Source organism: Columba livia, chromosome 1 (assembly GCF_036013475.1).
Source record: "Columba livia isolate bColLiv1 breed racing homer chromosome 1, bColLiv1.pat.W.v2, whole genome shotgun sequence".
Classification (NCBI taxonomy): Eukaryota; Metazoa; Chordata; class Aves; order Columbiformes; family Columbidae; genus Columba; species Columba livia.
Window position 1 is genome coordinate 174,075,419 of NC_088602.1, and position 17,100 is coordinate 174,092,518.

General features: G+C 43.5%; 1 protein-coding gene across 37 annotated transcripts in view; it reads left to right on the top strand.

Annotated features, from left to right (window-relative positions):
* The window catches only part of RBFOX2 (RNA binding fox-1 homolog 2), a 172,505-nt gene that overhangs the window by 45,064 nt on the left and 110,341 nt on the right, over positions 1–17,100 (top strand). For 2 of the 37 annotated variants that reach the window (XM_065048123.1, XM_005511258.4), the window contains exon 1: positions 14,413–14,649. The exons of 32 other annotated variants lie outside the window; for them this stretch is intronic. In XM_065048123.1, coding sequence (XP_064904195.1) covers positions 14,635–14,649 — 15 coding nt within the window. In that variant the 5' untranslated portion in view covers positions 14,413–14,634. Of the gene's footprint in view, positions 1–5,242; positions 5,273–14,276; positions 14,650–17,100 lie in introns of those variants that run through there. 3 more of the 37 variants (XM_065048130.1, XM_065048181.1, XM_065048243.1) reach the window with 3 other exon arrangements.

Genomic DNA, 17,100 nt, shown 5'->3' on the forward strand with positions numbered 1-17,100 from the left:
CCCGCAAGCATTTGGGGTGACTTTCCTTAAGTCTGCGGAATGACTGTCGTCCATAGGGCAAATTTTGTTTAGATGGGTCCAGTGTCTGAACCCAGCGCGGGGAGCAGCTAGGGAGGGCTGAGACAGGCCCTGCCATCCCTCTGCCGGGCCTGCTTAGGTGTTTCATTCTTCAAAGAGGCAGGGAGGAAAAGCTTTTCGTAATGCAAGTCCTCGCTCTGTTCCAAAATCACTCAGGGGAGGTACAGGAAGGATGCTAGAGAAAGAGTGCTGGTAACAGAGAGTAGCTTTTAGAGAGGACCCAGAGGGCAGGTGATCTCTGGTGCTTCTCTGGTCTGAGCAGGCTCCTGGCCCAAGCTGGTTTTATTGGAAGGCACAGGTGCTGCACAGCACTGCTCCTGCTTAGAGGGGGTATAAATGGACAGATGCTTTCAGTGAGGGTTAAGGCCCATAGAGGCTATGCTGGAGTGATTGGTTGTCTCCAGTGTATATTCTACATAGTGTGAAATCTCACGGTTTTCAAGTGAATGAAGTGTGTGTGAATAAATATTATTATTGATTTTTTTTTTTTTATTTTCCCAAGGAGGCTAGAGATCCCAAGAAATACATCTGGTCAGTGTAGTTGCAGAACCTGAAAAGATGCTGAAAAAAGATGCTTATGGTCAGATTCTTTACTGAAGAAAACTAAGGCAGCAACAGACATATGTTGCTAATTTTTAAGGACCAATCATGTCAGATCAATTTAATTTTCTCTTCTGACATGGCAGCAGGCCTGGCAGATGGAGAAAGCTTCTGGCTTTGGACCTAGTCCCACATGACCTTTACATAAACTAGGTAAATGGAAGGTGAAATTAAGAAGGGATTGAGCACGTCATTCAAAAACCATATTTGGAGTAATTATGTCATGCTTTTCTGCGTGTGTGTGATCTGGAGTCTTAACATGGTCTGCTCTGGCTGCTCTGCTCTTCTGTTCATCAAACATCAGGGTAATGAAATAGTGACTGACTATATGTATGCAGAGTGGCTGGCAGCATTTGGAAGGTGGGATTAGATGTCAGAAAGATTACAGAAAATTGCAGGAACGGCCTCAAATCCAACAATGTGAAATTAAACAAAACCAAGCTGTATTAACAAAAGGAACTCTATATGCAATATAAAATGGAGAATAGCTGGCTAAGCAGTAATCTTGAAGGAAGGAACTGGGGTAATAGGAGATAACAGAGTATGTGGTGCTGTTTTTGTGATCTTGAAAACCTGGAATGCATTTCCAGGTGTGTTGAGTAACTGCAGAATGTTATTATTCTTCTAAGCTCATCACAGTGACTGGAGCACTGTGCTTAGTTCTAGGCTCTGCAGGAAAGATACAGACAGAATCTGGAAAAAGTCCAGGGAAGAGCAAGAAAAGGAGTCTCAGAGAGCCTGACATAGGTGGAAAATATTGAGCTTATTCCTCCTTCAAAAAAAAGAGTAGAGGAGTATGGAGGATGCAGATTGATTATTTACTATGTCCATTGAAGGCAGCTTAATTTGCATCAAAGAAGGCTTAAATTAGATATTATGGGGTAAGCTAACATTGACTGATTCAATGTAGTGAAGCACTGGACCAGTAATTTAGGAGACTGGAGTTCCTGTTTCTGGGAGTCTGTAATAACAAGTTTGGCAATTCCTGATGGATGTTTGTCTAAACATGCTCTGTGCTGCCTCTGAGCATGGAGGACCTCTTGTCTCCCCTGCCCTGTGCTTATGTTTTGCTGTGACAGTCAAAAGCCAGTTGTTACCATCTACTTAATTCCACAGCCATATGACTGCTGTTGTCTTGGGCCTTTCTCTCTTTCCTTGTGTGTCTAAATTGTAAGATAGGAAGCTCCTCTGCTCGTGTATGATCATAAAAGTGCCAGAGATCCTTTCTTTGTCACAGCTGTCTTGTAGCTCTGTTTCTTCCTGAGCTTGCTTATTACTCAAAGGGTGCAGGGTGTTCAGCATCTCTGAGTCAGTCCTTCCCTCTGTCTCACAGTAATAACATGTATCATGTATGAACCTTGGAGCTGTTTGATATCTTGATTTCCCTTTAAGCTCTCTGGCCAGATCTCCATTTTGAGTGTGTTTAGAGGATTTTTTTTTTTTTTAATTAACATAAACACCTCCTTGCTACCCTACTTGCAGCTCCCAAGGACTGAGAGAATTCAGCAGGAGCATTTCCTCAGTCTGGGCAGTGTGCTTGTGCCTGCCTGCAGTTGGGCTCTGCTGGGGGAGGGCAGCCTGTGAACATCACGCTGAGTACAGTAACTGCTTCAACGCCCCGCTCGTGCTGGCCGCTTCAGCAGGACCCTGAGTAAATGAATGGGATCACTTTCTGTTCTGCTGGCTTCTGCATGGTGAGTGAGCAGCTCTGCTTTGGCTGGGGAAGGATGCTGCGTGCAAGCAGACAACCTCGGCAAGCTACGCAGGTGCTCCTGAGAATAGCTGGTGGGTAGAAGATGGTTTCATTCTTCTCAATATAAGGGAGAGGTATTTCCAGCAGTAGCATAATGCTTCTCAGAGCAGGCATTTGCCAGATGGTTTCAGCTCCCCCGAGGCTTTGGGATGTGAAAGGGAAAGGGCCAGGAACGCACTTTTGATTCATTCCATTAGTAGATTAATCGGCACTGTCCTGGCTTAATAAGTCTCTCAGATTTCCCAGTGGAAATGGCACATGTAATTCTGCCCAGGTCATGCTTTGCACACCTGTGTTGAAGCTTTCATGGCAAGAAGCTGTGCTGCTGCAGGCAACATCTGCAAAACAAGTCTTGGGGGGGGTGGGCAGGTTTTTTTTGTTGGGGCGAGAGGTGAGAGAAAATCTTTTTAATAAGTACTGTTAAATAGTGCTAGTGGAGCGAGATGGCTTGTGAGAACATGCTTTAATTCTTCTGCCATTGTGGTGGGGGATGTATTTAAAAATATTGCAGTGGTAATTTGATGTTATGAAGCTTTTTTCCCCCCCCTCTATTCTATATTAATTGCTGGCTAGATTGCGTTTTCCAGGAAGTCTGTGATTAGAGGACAAGGGTGCTCTTCCTGATAAAGGTCAGAGGCTGCTGTCTCGAGAGGCTGGCGATAAAATGAAGAGAACTGTCTCACCAGTTTTAACTGAAAACCTGAGCAGATGCTGTGCTGCTCTTTACTTGGGGGGGTTGTCCCCCATGACCTGTCTCTTCCCTCCTGTCTTTCCTCAGGCCAGCCAGTTGTTGGGGAGCGGATTTAGTTGCTGCTGCCGCCCACACAGGGGAAGGTTTGTAGCTCTTGGCAGTTTTAGCAGGAATCTGCGTTTTTAACTCTTCTGGTGCCTGTGGTTTGTGACGGGCTGTGCTCTGATGTCACGGCAGCACTGAGCTGTGCTTGCTGCCAGGCCTAGTAAAAGTTTATGGGTAGGATTTTATCTGATGAGACCCACTGAAATTCCTTCACAGTTGGATTTTATTGAGGAGAGACTTCAGGTACTGCCAGCAAACACATCTTCCTCCCATTTTCTGGTCCATTGTTCCTAATACACCTGGAGAGCATGGGCTAACCTTTCTTACAGGTCAGGAGGACAGCAGCGGCTAGCGTTGGCAACAGTTTGATTGTCATATCTATTTCTGGGGCACCTGTCACCCTGGCTCCTCAGTTCCAAGTGCTTGGAGAACAACTTGTTTTCCAGCCATTTATGGCAGCTGGATCCAATCCTTTGAAGGGTCTGGAGGAAGACTGACAGGGGCCAAAGGAGTAAATGTCATGAGACTCAGGAGCTTTCTGTTGAAAGCTGAGATACAGCTATTTTACATCCCGCAGTATACGTAGCTGGATTTAGGCTCTTTGGTATTTCCAGTAGAATGGCATTTCAGAACTGGGAGCTGAACTCTGACAGCAGCGTTGTCCCCAGTTGCTGCCAACTTCCCCCCAGACAGAGAACTGCTGTATTTCTTGAGCAGCTGTTGTTGTGGAGCGGAGCACAGGAAGAGTGCTAGTCTCTGAAATAATTTGAAATATACTGGCACAATAGACAGATAGAGCCAACCCTCTGAATTTCACTCAAGAATTAATCTAATCACTGTGTAATATGTTCTTACTGGTCTATCCTACCTAAAGGGCAAACTTAACTACATTAGGCACAATTTGGAGCATTTGATTTCCTTCAGACTTAGAATTAGGATACAGCTGACTATCCATGTACATATTTCGAGGTTTCTGGGCATCTCTAATCCAGTTTGTAGTGACATTAGCATTAGATAACCATAGTGAGGCCTTTATCTGAAAGGAAAAATGCATTCTTTAGGTCACACAAGGGTGGAAAAAGATGTTTCTAGCCACTGTTGTTTTCTGGGAATCTGGGAACAGGGAGGAATTTCATATGTTGTTGTTGCTGGTTGCTTTGTTACCAAAGTGAGTAGCTTTTCTAGTGGGTACAGTAGTTGTTAGACAATACGACTACACTTTAAAGCTTAAATTTGGACTAAGATGAGAATGTATTGCATAGGACCTAGGGCAAAATAACTGCACGAGTTGACTGGCCGTAGTCACTTCATACCATTCATCTCATATAAACTGAATGTGAGGGAGCTGCTACTCGTTGAGTTTGTCTTTCGTAGATAGGGGTCATAAGAGAGAGGAAGCTGCAATCAGCCGCTAATGGAAAAGTCTAATTTTTTCAGGATTTGATCAGAAAAGGCATTAGAATGGAATTTACAGTACTGTAATTTTTATTTTTTGCTCTGGCAGGACGTGGGGAAAGAAGGGAATGTGGAACAGCCTTAATAAAAGCTCAGCTGAAGGTTTCTGAGGGTTACAGTATGTTTGTACCCCATAGACTGGGGTGATGCTGAAGACCAGATCTACAGCTGGTCTGCTCCTATGAAAGCCCAGATCCTCCCGACTGAAATACGTCATTTGACACAAGTGCCAAGAAATACGTCTGAATTTCTGGGAACAACCCATGTTACAAACTCAGGGTGCTTCCAGTACTTACTGTATGTGACATCTGCAGAATGGCAAAATGCCCTGTTAAAAATAGTGTTAATAGGCAAATATCTATCCACATGCCATCTTGGAAGTCACATGTTAACTACATACACTAAAAAGACTTTGAAGAACAGACTGTCTTCTGCTTAAAAAGCAGGAAACAAGTAGTGTGGTTAGTCTTTACATACACACACTTTTCTAAATCGTCTTATGCTCATAATTCCCTGAGGAATGGAGGACAGATCGAGGGAGCTGTTTGCTGCAGCCATGAGAATAATCTGGGTAGATGGTGCTGGCACAGGTATGGTTAAAGACTGCTTTGCTCAGAATGAGATCAGAAGCAGAATTTCTTTTCTGATGACTGACCTTTGCTGATCATTGGGAATTGAAGTTGGGGATATTGTATTCTATAACTAAATTTTTCCAGTAGCATTTCTGTCCTCTAGACATCTTTCTCTATATTTTATTTATGCCTCTTGTCTTATGCTTTATTAATGCTTTTTACATTTGAACAGTCTGCTGTTCCTTTATGTGGTTTGACAACTGCCAATACCCCTCATGAAATATTTTGCTTTTAGTTCTGTTAATGGCGATTTCGCCTGGATTTTCTTACTACCGTTACATAATGAAAGTATCTGCAGTCCCCTGACACGTGTGTTTGGTCTCTTTCCACCCACTCTTACTTATCACAGGTTGATGCTGTGTTCCACCAAAGTGTTTTAGCAATTTATTTTTGTTGGTATTTGGGACATGTCATTCAGTGGTTATTTGTGTTACCTCTTCATTAGCTGCAGTAATTCCTTTCTTTGCTGATTATATGCTTGTGCCATTTCTCATACTGAAGCTGTATTTCAGGCATTCAGCTAATAAAAACATCACAAATGTAAGATATTTTGTCTTCATTAGGTACGTAAGGCTTCTAGGTAATGTCACAGATTATTTTCCTTCTCAGAGGGTCGAATGAAATAATGTTATTTGAATAAAAGAAGAAATAAAGCAGCTGTGACAATAAGGTTAAAAAATGTGCGGGATGTATTTGTTAAGCTGATTTCTTCCCTCTCATAAGTGTATTTGCAGTCTGCTTCTGCCGTTTATTAGTCTTTTGAGTCTAAGTTGGAGAGAATGCATTTTATACTCTTAAAAAGGGATGTTAAAACCCAGTCTTCAAACCAAGTGATACAGGATAGAATTTTATTCCTGTCTCTAGCAATGTTACTATCCCAGGATTTGTAAACTGCTTTCTATGCTGTAGTAAATTAGATCCCAGCAGAACAGGGCCTATGTAGATAAATATAGTAGCCATTATACCTTGATATAGTTGTATTGCCTAGGAAATTACTACTGTTATTGAAAAGGAATTTGCTCAGAGCAAGAGGGTATCCATTACTTCCTGAATAACTTGTGAGCGTTGTTAACCTTCCTTTGCACAAACAAGGCAGGAGGAGTCAGTCCCTTTCGCAGGAGGGTGTTGTTCTCACTCCATATTCCCCTTTGTCAGCAGCAGGCCTAAGTCAGTTTCAGTGGGCCAGAGAAGAGAGCGATGCCCTGTCTTCTCCTTACCCCCTTGCTGCAATACTCTCAGCTTCATATCCTCCCTTAATTTGCTGGGTTGTTGCTGTGCTGATGAATCGCTGATGCGGTACAGCCGCTTGACATGGGAAGCATAGAGACAAAAAATGGTGTAGTGATGCTGTAGCTCCATTGATGAGGTGTCTGAAGCCTTCACTCTTGCCACCGAAATCTCATGTATATGAGACTTGCGTATGAGAACACTGTGGCACCATGAGTTCATCCTTTGGTGTAACTTCCCTTGCAGACTATAAAGAGGTGAGATATTGAGGTAGAATCTGAGTTGAATTTTTGTATTTATGGCTTCCACTTCAAAATCCAAACCCAAATGAATATCATCTTTAGCACCGACAAATAAGTCTAGGGCATAGAGAATCTTTCTGCTCTTTATCAGTTCTATTGGATATTGTACTCCTGATTTGACACTAAAAATAGACTTTTGCTGGAGTTTAATGCTGCATAACACTTTCTGCTACTTCATGGAAAAACTGAAGGGAGATCAAACTTTGTTCTTTGGACTTTGCTAGTGAAAATATTAAGGCAGCTATTAGTTCACTAAACTTTAAAAAAAAATACCAGCATTAGAGCTTATTCCGATCCCCTCTTACAAGTATCTAAATATATTTGCTATATGCCAATTCAATGTAGACTTCAGACTAGATCCAGGTGTGACAGAAAGGAGAAGATACAGCTTGAAAATCAAGCCTGGGGTGAAAACACAGCTGCAAAAATGCTTTTTCTTCTCCAGACCTTCAGCATGCTATAATAGCTTCTCAGAAGGTGGTGGAGGATTGCAAACTTCACTCCTGTTCTGCCATAGTAAGGCTAAGAGGTGTAATTAATGGAAATTCCCACTTGGCTGCACAAACTCTCGTTTGCTCATATGCTGGGAGCCGTTGCATTGCCATTTCGCTTCTGCAAATGAATGCCCAAACCAATATACCGTAACTGTAAGAATTCCTTACATCTAAATGTTTCTGTGCTCTTCAATGTTTAACTTAGAATTCTCTGGCTTCACAATGTAGTTTTGTTGATGTGGGCATGCTTGGGTTTTATTTAAAAGTGTATTTTTGTCTAGAAACACATTTTCAGCAGTGTACCTTTTCTAGTTACTGAGCTTATTGCGTTTCTCTTGAAGGACTGACAGTGTCTTCCAGAATAGTGCTCTTGAGTGTGCTTGTGAGGAGAGGAAAATCCCAAACGAAGCCTAAAAAGCTTTTGTTGGTACCCTTTTTTTTAAACAAAACAAAACAAAACAAAAAACCCGTACTTGAACAATAAGCCTGTGAATTGAGACCTTCTGAAATTTATTTAAAGCCTTAAATTTAATTATTATGTGAAGTCAGTAGCAGAACAGTTCCTGAAAATTGTTGGTTTTGTTTGCATGTCAAGGTGTTTTATTGTTTCAGGCTTTTGGCTTTCTGTGGAAGATAAACTAGCCCTTGATAGTTTGCTTTTAAATAAGTAATCTCTTTTCTGAAGCTTCTGGCTGTGTAGCTGAACCATACCTGCAGGAGAGAGAATAGGGAATCCAGTTTTCCAGTAATGAAATGGGTTGCTGTATAACAAAATGCTTTTTTTTCTTGTAATATGCCAGTGTTTGGTTTATTTGCTTGGCAAAACATCTAAAAGGGATTGTGGTATTTTTCTGGGTGATTTATTGTATGCACTTTGTATTCTTCTTGCTTCCTTTCGCAAACAGGATAATGCAGAAAGAGGCTTCCTGGAGTCCTTTTGGATGTTGAGAGGAAATCTACCTTGTGGTTCAGAAATGCTGATAATCACAGAATCGACTGGGTTGGAAAAGACCTCAGAGATCATCGAGTCCAACCCTTGGTCCAACTCTAGTCCATAATCAGAGATAATGCCAGGATCCTGAGCGGAGGGAGGCTCTGCAGATGAGCAGGACTGTGCCACCAAGGCAGTCTCCAGTGGCACCTAAAGGACTAAACCAACCTCAAAGATGACACTCTTATCTCCATAGGAACTGCATGTGTGCCCAGGGCTTCCTTGGTGCCTCTCCCCAGATAGCTCCCAGCCCTGTCTCTAATCATCTTAAAAGAACAAACAAACAAAAAACCAAAACCAAACAAAACCCCCCTAAACCAAAACACAAACAAAAAACCCCAACAAAAACACCAAGCAACCAAAACAAATGGAAAACCAAACTGCAGAGCATGTCTCCCCATCTCCAGTCAGACCTTTTGTAGACGGTTCTTGAAGGGTTTATCATGGTGGGATGATGACTGAGTCTCATCCTCAGTCTGAATCCCCCTTCTGCATGAAATGTGAAAGTTTGGTCTGGCCCTTGGCTGTGAGAGCAACTGTTTTCCTTTGGTTTGAAGTCAAATTTCCCTCTTCACCCTACCCCAACCTCAGAGTGCCTCCTCTTCGAGTTTTCAGCCAAGAAAAACTGCACAGTGAAGACGAAGACATAGATTTGATAGCGCTTATTAACCGTGAAAGAATATTCTTGTATTTTAGAGTTCAGGCTGTTTTTAAAAACTATTTTATGGTTTTGTTTCACAGGAGAGGTTGCCAGGAAGCCTTATTAAACATCAGGAGTAGATATTTTTATGATCAGTATTTTTCATTTGTGTGTCCAAATACTCTCCCAGATGTGTTCAGTTGCACAACTGAATTTTTGCTTCCCTGCTTGAGGCCTTCTACTTGCTGCTTTGTTCCGCAAACTCTCCATAATCAGACCCTACTTCATTTTTCATTTTGCTCAGCATTGAGGTGTTATTTTAGCTCTCATTGGTGGAAGAGTTCCAACCTGGATGCTCCTAGGAAAATTCAGATGCTGAGAAAATTGGTATTGGTGGCTTCGTTGGTAGTACTGCTTTCCTGATGCAGTCTTCTGGTGTTGACAGAGGTATAATCTTTTGGCTGAGCTTAGCTAACAGCAGCAGGGCTTCAATAATACATGCTCCAACAAACACCTGCATTTGAGGATGCCATTTTATCACAGTTGCACTTTTGGCCTTACAGCAGGTTTCATAGCATCATTTCAGTTGGAAGGGACCCTCAAGATCGAGTCCAACCATAACCTAACTCTAGCACTAAACCATGTCCCTAAGAACCTCGCCTATATGCCTTTTAACACCTCCAGGGATGGTGACTCCACCACTTCCATGGGCAGCCTGTTCCAAAGCCTGACAACCCTTTCCATAGAATTTTTTCTTAACATCCAATCTGAACCTTTCCTGGTGCAACTTGAGGCCATTTCCTCTCATCCTATCACTTGCTACTTGGGAGAAGAGACCAACACCCTCCATGCTACAACCTCCTTTCAGGTAGCTGCAGACAGCAATAAGGTCTCCCCTCAGTCCAGATGAAAAAGAATAAAAAATTACCTAGGAATTAAAGTTGAGAAGTGATCTGTTAAGCAGTTCTTCACCTCTTTGTGTGACTGTACTCCTCATCAAAGTCTTGCCCAGGAAGTCAGAGGCAGAGAGAGCCTTACAACAGGGAGAATTAGTACTGTAGTTAGGGCTTATTAGACCTGTAGATGCAGGTTCTGCAGTTGGATGCAGGCTGCAGGCCCTCCCCAGTGTCCACACCTGGGTATGTTCACAGCTGTAGTTTGGTTAAAACCCATTTGTTATCTGGTTTCATCCCTTCTGTTTGTAAGCTCGAGCTAGATAAGAGCATGACAGTGCTGTTTGTTCGGTAGCTGTTGGAACATCTTCCTTAGTTACTGCTGGAATGGAAAGCATGTCATTATCACAGACTGCAACAGCTGACTTTTCTCCAAATATAGAACAGAAATACGTATTGAATGCTTTGGCTCTTTCTTCAGTATTGGGGATGTTTCTACCTTTTCCCTGTAGTAGCAGGTCAATGCAATTGCTGGGGTTGCTATTCTTCAGAAGCTTTGAAAAACTCATTATCGTCTTCCAGCTCTGGCTGTGGATTTCACCTCCTGTCATTAGGATTCCCTTGTAAATTTTACTTTTCTCCTTCCTGATTTTGTTTCTATTTCCTTCTCTCAGCTTTTCTTTTTTTCACTTGCTAGAATACATACGAGTGTTGAAGTGTGAGGATGTGACAGGAAAGCCAAATAAGCAATCTGTCTGTCCAGGAAAAATATGCCAGTGTACCTCTGGTCCCACTCAAGTGCTGAGTATGTACGTAGATACACTGGTTTGGTCTCTGTTCTTCTTCCATATACCCAAATGTGATTGTCACAATCATTTTTACCTAAGCTACCGCTAATTTCTATTTTTCGGATTGATTGCTCTTTTCTGCCAAGATGGAATCTAATATGGAATTGCTCATTTTCAGTGTAACACTTCTTGAACTAAGAAATTGTTTTCTGTAATTTAGAAATTTCGAGGGTGTTCTTTGGCATTAGCCCCCCGACACCTCCTGCGAGTGTCATTGTGTTTGAAATTCCTGGTGAGCAGATGGGTTTTTCCCTCTGTTATGAAGAGGTGCTTAGCTACCCACTCATCCTGCTTGCTATCTAATGTGATTTCAGTCGTGTGTATCAGACATACCAGCTCGTACCCTGTGTTGAGCTTTATCTGCTAGAATGTTAATCCACGAGCTTTTGAAATCAGGCTTGTGAGACACAATCAGCTAGAAACAGATAACGTCAGTTTGAAACTGTGCCATACCCACTCCCCATTTTCCCACTCAGATCTTTCCTAAATAGGGTAGAACTTCTTGTAAATTTTTTTTTTTTACGCATTTGGCTTATTTGAAACTTATATACCAGCAGTATTTTTGGATTGAATTAATAGCATATAACTGAGCAGCCACAATTCTTCTTGTATGTGATTAAGGCTTTTGATACTGGTACAGAAGCACGTAGATTTTTTTTTCTGTTTTTCCAGTGCCTCTTATTTTGCTAAATATCTTGATATAATATTAAATAGATGGTTACTTGCTCTCTTTTTTCTCTTTCCCCTTTTGTTACTTGCTGACACCTTCTTACCTCTCTAGCAAGAATTAATATCTTTGCAGACTGCTTTCTTCCCCCTTCACTTTGATTTACACAACAGCTTCCCATCAGAGAAGAGGGACCAGTGTTTCACTAGGCTACAGCTCTGAACATTTCTCTTTTAGCTCAGTACATATTAATTTTAAAATACATTTCTTTCTGCTTTTAATCCTTTTTGAGACAGAAGAGAGCCCTGAGAGATCATGTGTATTTCCACACACAGCAGCCTTCCAAGTTCCATAACATATATCCTGGAAAGCACCATTGTTAGGATTAAAATAAAGCATCTGGAGGGGATCCTAGCTACCTGTTTCAGAAGCCTTAGTCATGTTTGTCTTTCTCTTTCTGGAATTAGACTCATCAACATACCATTGTCCTCTTGCTACTTACAGAATATTTTGTATTTTCTTAGAATAAATTTTCCAGGAAACAATGTCTTCTATTGATACCTTTTACATACCAGCTAATGCAGTTGAAAAATCTATATAATCTGAATAAAAACTTAAAGAAGGATTCATAGCTGATCTGGTTCTTTTTCCCCCACATAATTATGTTGGCCAAGTAAATATTTTTTTTTTGCTTGTAATCTGAGGCTAACACGGTTACCCCACTGCCAGCAGTATTGTCTACAACTGTGGATAGTCTCGAGTGTGCACTTTGTGTCCTTCGTGTTTGTGTGAACCCATGGACAGCAGCAACAGCTCTGTTGAACCAGAGCAGTGGTGCCTCCAGAAGAATCCTGCAGCTTAGTTTTACACACTGATCTTTCCCAAGTCTTCTATGGAAATACATATGAAGTAGGATTTATTTGGGTTTGTTTACCTGGTCCATGTGTCTTCTCACTTTCTCCTCTGCATGCAAGGAATCTCAGCTGTCATTGAAATGATAGTGAGATAATTTCTGGATTTGGATTCTGGATCAGAATAAAACCTTCAAAATGCCATCAAGGTTATTTGATGCATGTGTCTGCCTGAGTTTGCATACTGGCTGAACTAGTAGCTACTGCTGGTGTGGCACTGCTGCAACTGAAGTGTCTAACCATGATGCAAATGTCAGCGTTGCTGCTGTTTCATTCCTCTCAGAGCATTTGGGAACAGGCTTATGGATCACATGGATTGCTCTTCGGAGACTGTGGTGCACAGGCTTTGGTGCAGTAAGAGATTTTTAGGAACATTGCTTTTCATCCTCTCGACCTGACCTGCCATGCTAAAAGGTGAGAGGAGATGGGAGGCCCGAGAAATGCCATAGTTTAACAGCCCGATGACACCCGAGCTTCCTGAATCAGGGCTCCTGCTCCGGACTGGAAAGCCTAGTGGTGTCCTGCCTCTATCTAGCGAGCCCATCCCCGTGGTGATGATGATGATAGGCCCTTTTCTCCAGGTTTTGATGCAGGAGTGCAACGAGAACCATGCATTCCCTTAGAGCCCATCAGCATCTCCTGTGTTTGCGCCAGTACCTGGGACAAGCCTGCCCCAGGGTGCGTTTGCACCCTGCTGAAGGCGAGGGGAGCCTGAGGAGCGTGCCTGGGATGTCTGCGCTGGGGTGTCTGCACTGGGACGCACAGCAGCTTGTTGCCCCACATAGATTGGGCTGGACTTGTGGGTGGAGCGGGGCAGGCTGCACGGCTGCTTGCTTTGCTTTGAGCTTGCTGGATTTCATTTAAGTAATCTGTAAGTAAAGGCAGAAGGGGTGATATATGAAATAGCACCATTTTTGTATCTTTAGCTGAGATAAAAATATTTCTTCCAAACTCATTTCCAAGGAGACCAGAGCCTCAATGAAAACATGATTATTTTTTTTTCTTATTTTCTTTTTTTTTTCTTTTTTTTCCCCTGTTTGAGAAGAAGCCAATTTTAACTTGGCATTTGGAGCCCGGCAAGGGAAGTCGAATCTTCACTTTGAGGTGGGAAGGGAAGGGGGCGAGAAACCCGTTTTCCTAGTTTGGAAGAGCAGTTGAACTGATTAATGAGATGGAGGTGACACTTGTCCTGTGGCATTGGGCATGGGGGATGGGATGAGAATTTGCTTGTGCGGGGAAGGGCTTGCTGGAGCTTGTGGAGGTAGTTGGAGCGAGTGTCTTTTGCTCAGCGTGCCTTTGCTGGGGCTGCTGCCTCACCGGCAGAGCTTTGTGAAACTGAAATTGGAGCGGTCTGGGAGCGCAAGGCTGCGAGAGGGTGCTTGCCCCTGTCAGAATTGGGGGGAGCTGCCTCTGGGCAAGTGGGAACCCGATACACTCCGAGGAACCAGAGCCAGCTGCTGCTTTCCCTTTAGCAATATGCAAGTCTGTAAAATACTCATGCAGAGCCACCTGCGAAAGCAGATTAACCCTTTTATCTGTGAGTCGCTTCTCTTCCCCAGCTCAGGCTGACAGTGCTTGTTTCTCCTGTGGGAGCTCTGGGGTGGCTGGCATACCACAGATTTTCTGCTTAGCTTCAGGAGCCCCGTAGCTGTGCTTCTTGGTGCCTGTCAGCGGTTAATGATTAAATACAGCTACTGAATTGTGACTGAATTTTGGGTGTTGACTAATGGGGTAGATGAAGACATGCAGAACCTGCCTATGGCACCATGCATGGCTCCTGCATCTGCAGATGGTTCCTGGAGGAGCAATTCGCGGGTGGGGGGAATGGGAGTCACCCCCGGTGACCTTGAAGGACAAGGCTTTGTCTCATTCATGTCTAAAGATCCCTTTTATAAAGTGAGCACGCTCCGGCGCTGGGACCTGGGCTGCATTTATTACTAACCCCACCCATCCCTGCCTCTTGCAAGAATCTTGTGAGGCCAAGATTGTGTTTTTAGAAGCAGAATGACAGAGAGAAATTCCCTGGAGGCGAATGCAGAGTGTGTGCTGTGCACGCCAGTACAGACACACGGGGCTGGGAACTCCCAGGGAGAGATTAAGTGCGAGAGAAGAGCGCAAAGCAGCCAGAGCTGGAGGAGGGGGGCGGAGGAGGCGAGACGCTTTCTAAGCCTCAAACTGAGCTGTTTGGATTTTTTTTCCAAAAGGGAAAAAAAAAAAGGGCAAAAAACCCAAACCAAAAAAACCACAACACCAAACCCTCAACCAGCCTCGGTCTCAACAACCTTACAGAAGTGCCTCTCGCGTTGCCGGATCACCTCACTGCTGGGTTTGAAGGACCCAGGCTAACATGATGTACCTCTGGGTGAGTAGAGAAGCATGTGTGAGGGCTTGCACACTTTGCACATATAAGGAATGGAAAGCTGAAGGACTCTGCACTCTGTGAGTGGCCGTGGCCGTTGGGCTTCGCTCTCTGCAGCCTCTACACACAGTCGGATGTAGTTTTCCCGTGTAAAAAGTAATATTTAGAGCGAGTACTGTTAACTGGGTATCAGACACGCTTTTCATGTGGTTATAAGTTCCTCTGGAGAGGAAAGTTTTGGCAGTTTTGAGCAGGTGCCTCAGAGACATTTTTTGCTGTAATGCTGCTCACTGTCTGCCATCTGTGAGACCTGTTTATATATAGATATATTTTATCTTTTTTTCATGCATAAGACTGTTCCCTATGTGCCTCTGTTCTATGGGATTTTGGTGTTAATGAGAGACATCCCAGGTGGTGAAAAAGTGCTGCAGAAAGGGATCTGTGGTTACTGAGGGTTAAGAGAGGATCAGGGAGGGAATAGGTAGTTTTGCAGTTTGGGGCCTTGGGGGTGAGGGGAGAAGCTGTTTTGACAAAAGTTGGATGCAGGGTTGTTTTTCCAGAAGTAGCACAGTTACTTGAGTTTCTGATGGAGTGTGGAAAATAATGTCAGGAAAAACATGTGTAAAGTGTTATATAGATTCAGCAAGCAAAGTAAAAACATATATAAAAGCATATATATATTTTCAGCCTTTGAGCAAGGACTGGAATTTCCTCTGGAGCAGTCAGCTGTTTGGTTGCTTAGTTAGTCATCTATGTGTACTTTTGTCTGCTCCTGGGCACTCTTGAGATCAGCAGTTTGCCCTTGGGTTCCTTAGCTAGATAGGCGAGGTGAAGGGTAATCAGTTCCCAAGTTTTTGTGGTTGTGGGTTGTTTTGTTGTTGTTGTTCTGTTGGTTTTGTTTTGTTTTAAATTTTAATTCTAACTCTGAAGGTGGAGGCTCTTGTTGCTGCTGCTTTTAGAGTGCAGCTCCCCATCACTCCCAGGAACAAACACTGGTTTATTTTAGCAACAAAGCAAGCCTTGGAACCCTGACAGAAGGATTTGACTTCCCTCCTTTGCACATACACACACTATCTTTGTTGCAGGGTAACTTGATTCTGTGCTGGGGTATGCACACTTGCCTGGTTTTGTCCATCAGGCCCCGCTGGCAGGCACGTCCGCCTTCTCCGCTCTTCCCCCTGCCACAGCTTGGTGAGCCGGACCCCAAACTGGGGTGCCCATTTTTAGCCAGAAAGGCTGGGCAGGCCCTGTGGCTCAGCTGAGATTTGTGCTTGATTTGGTGGGTGGGGCAAGAGAAGTAAATCAGCCGTGCTGCTGCTGATTTTAGATAAGTAGTAAACAATGGAGATGTTCCTTACCCAGATGAAAGGCGGAGGATGTGGGTGAGGGTGGGAGCCAGGAGGGTTGCCTGTCTGTCTCACCTCCTCCCCTCTGCCCTGTGATGCCTGAGAACTGTCCCATAGAATGGAGGTGTCAGCCTGTGTAAAGGCCAACTTTGGCCCAACAGGTGAAGGGCTGTCCCAGATTATTAAGAGAGGTGTGAGTTTGGGACCCTTGCATGATGGATGAAGACTGGTACCCATCTGGGGACTACTCCTTTTGCCTACACCCTAAACTTTGGGCGGTCACTGTTGCTGTGCTTGTGTTGTGGTTAAACCTCAGAGGAGTGGGGAAAAGTGTTAAATGCTTGGATTGCTGAAGGGGTTTTAAGGGCATCAACCAGGCATCGTGCCATGATAATTAAAAAAAAATTAGTGAATTTGTGCTATCTGGATATGATCTTTCCCTTGTCAGTACAGATTACCCTACTGTTTTTGGGGAATCTTCCCCTCCTTGGTCCCTTGAGGAACTTTTTCCTCCATGCCCATTTGTGTTTCTGCTTTAAGCTCTTTTTATCCTGTCAGGCTACATAACCTTTAGCAGTGAGAACAAGGAGCCCCGAGTGACAGATCTGGTTTGGTGTGGGGTTTGCTGTGCCTTGACTGTGCCAGTTTCTTGCTTCGCAGCTCACAGGTTTCTCCCTTGTTCCCTGTGCTGTGATTTCTCTATTCTGTGCCTCTTGTCCTTGGAACGTCAGGACTTCAGTGGATGCATGGAGATTTGTACTGAGTCATTCCTTAATTCAATGCATGAAGCGACATTAATGCAATGTTAAATTTGAGGTTTTAAATATGCAGGTCCTGAAATCCAGAATTAAGGTTCCCACAGCAACCGTAATGTTTCTCCCCACCCCCCCACCCAGGGTGCACATTGCAGAATTATCTTCCTTGAAAAGATTGTGCAATATTGAATACTGTCACATTTGACAAATAATAAAATAAAAAAGAGAACGCGCCTTCTTTTGAAGCTGTAGTATAGTGTGGATACTGAACCCAAAAGTACAGCTACCTGCAACATCATAGTCCCTTGTTTTAGTGCCGTTTCTGAAATGAAGTTGTGCTTTAGCCTTGGTTC